This window comes from Oryza sativa, chromosome 8 (genome assembly GCF_034140825.1).
Source record: "Oryza sativa Japonica Group chromosome 8, ASM3414082v1".
NCBI classification, from domain to species: Eukaryota; Viridiplantae; Streptophyta; class Magnoliopsida; order Poales; family Poaceae; genus Oryza; species Oryza sativa.
The window spans coordinates 20,793,735-20,795,591 of record NC_089042.1 but is presented as its reverse complement, the minus strand read 5'-3'; the positions used below and the strand labels follow the sequence as shown (position 1 = coordinate 20,795,591).

At 55.3% G+C, this 1,857-nt stretch overlaps 1 protein-coding gene across 1 annotated transcript; it reads left to right on the top strand.

Moving 5' to 3' along the window:
- The first annotated feature begins 309 nt into the window (after window positions 1-309).
- On the top strand, window positions 310-1,377 carry LOC4345627 (HMG-Y-related protein A). The gene is made up of 2 exons (XM_015793099.2): window positions 310-493; window positions 562-1,377. The coding sequence occupies exons 1-2, from the start codon at window positions 440-442 to the stop codon at window positions 1,042-1,044; spliced, it is 537 nt and encodes a 178-aa protein (XP_015648585.1). The 5' UTR covers window positions 310-439; the 3' UTR covers window positions 1,045-1,377.
- The last annotated feature ends 480 nt before the right edge of the window (window positions 1,378-1,857 follow it).

Sequence of the window (1,857 nt, the reverse complement as noted above, 5' to 3'; positions counted from 1 at the left end):
CATTCCACAGCTCCCCCAAAAAAGGCACCCGCGGGTCGGGTCGGGACGGGAGGCAAAAGCAAACAAAACATAAAGCTCTCGAGCGCGCGCGTTCTCCCCTCCCCTACCCCTACCCCTGCCACGTCACCGATCCGCGTGACCCATCCCTCCCCGCGCCGTCCGATGGCGGCGGATCGACTCATCCCAGCCGTCCATCCTCATCTTCTCACTTCCCCTCTCACACAGGTGACACAGCCGAGCTTAACAATAAAAAAAAATGGAGAGAAAAAAAAAAGAAATAAAGAAGGCGAGCCCATCCATCTCCTCTTCCTTCCTTCCTCCTCCATATTTTCTTATCTATTCCTGATCCAAATCCATCTCTCTCTTCTTCATATATCCTCCTCTTCGTGAGCGAAAATTCCCCATCCCCATCTCCCCCACCCCCTCCTCCTCCTCCGCCATGGCCGCCGCCGACGAAGCCTCCAAGCCGCCGCCTCTCCCGCCCTACCCGGAGGTGAATTTCTTGTTTTCTCTTTGTTTGGGTTGGTTCTTGGGGGTTGATTTGGGATTTGTGGTGTGCAGATGATACTGGCGGCGATCGAGGGGCTGAACGAGAAGAGCGGGTCGAACAAGTCGGCGATCTCCAAGTTCATCGAGGGGAAGTACGGGGACCTGCCGCCGGCGCACGCGTCGCTGCTCACGGCGCACCTGGCCAGGATGAAGGAGTCCGGTGAGCTCATCTTCCTCAAGAACAACTACTTCCGCGCCGACGCGCCCGACGCGCCGCCCAAGCGCGGCCGGGGCCGCCCCCCCAAGCCGCGGGACCCCAACGCGCCGCCGCCGCCGCCCAAGCCCTCCTCGCCGCGCCCCCGCGGCCGCCCGCCCAAGTCCAAGGACCCCATCTCCGACGCCATCCCCAAGTCCCGCGGCCGCCCGCCCAAGAAGGCCAAGACGGCTCCCGCCCCTCCTCCCGCCGCCGGCGACGGCTCCGCTCCCGTCAAGCGCGGCCGCGGCCGGCCACCCAAGGTACGCCCCGCCGTCCCCAGCGAGGCGGCGGCGGCCTGACCAACCCCAATCTCTAGGGTTAGGGTTAGGGCGTAGTGGCATCGAATTGGGGGGGGGGGGGGCGAGATGGGGTTTGTTAATTACTTCTTCTTAATCTTAATCTCTCTTAGGCTTCGCTTCCTTTAATTTCCTCTAATTGTTGTGCTCTTAGTACAATTAATCGGGTAATTAGGCTTAATCATGTTGCTGCTGCTGCTTATGTGTTGTTGTTGTAAGATTAAGGCTGAGCTAGGCTTCTCCTCCTGCTCCTGCTGATGCTGCTGAGTGGATTAATTAAGCTAAGCTAATGTGGATGATGATGTGTACAATTAATGGATGGTGATTTGTTTCCAAGGGATGCTGATTTGATTTGCCTCGAGTGTTTTGACCGTTTCTGATGCTGATAATGACGGTGCTTAGCATGCTAACTGCTGTGTTGATGGCGTGCTAATCATTCAGCTGCAGCTGGTTTGACCATGCTTATCCAGTGGAGTGGAGTGGACAGTGAGAGAGTGGTGGTGGTTGTGGCTGTGATAGTACTTTGGATGTTTTGTCGTGTAGCTGCCCGTAGTGTTGCATTGCATTGCACACATCCATTCATTCTACTGTACTGTACTGGTGTGCTGCCAGCTGTGTGCCTCTGTTGCATTTGCGTATAGGAGTTTTTGTTTTTGTTTTTTTTTGCTTTCTCACTTCTGTGAGGTATTAGTAGTTAGAATCTGGGTTTATCAAACCGTTTGGGATAGGATTATCGTTACTTCACGGTTTAGCTGTTACCGTTGTAACTTTGCCTTTACTGCGAAAACCGTGTGGTTACTGTGAGTTATATCGTGG

Excerpts from the sequence above, each read along its gene's own strand:
- LOC4345627 (XM_015793099.2), top strand. The coding sequence starts at position 440 with ATGGCCGCCGCCGACGAAGCCTCCAAGCCGCCGCCTCTCCCGCCCTAC. Across the intron at positions 494-561 it reads CTCTCCCGCCCTACCCGGAG|ATGATACTGGCGGCGATCGA; the intron begins GTGAATTTCTTG and ends TGTGGTGTGCAG.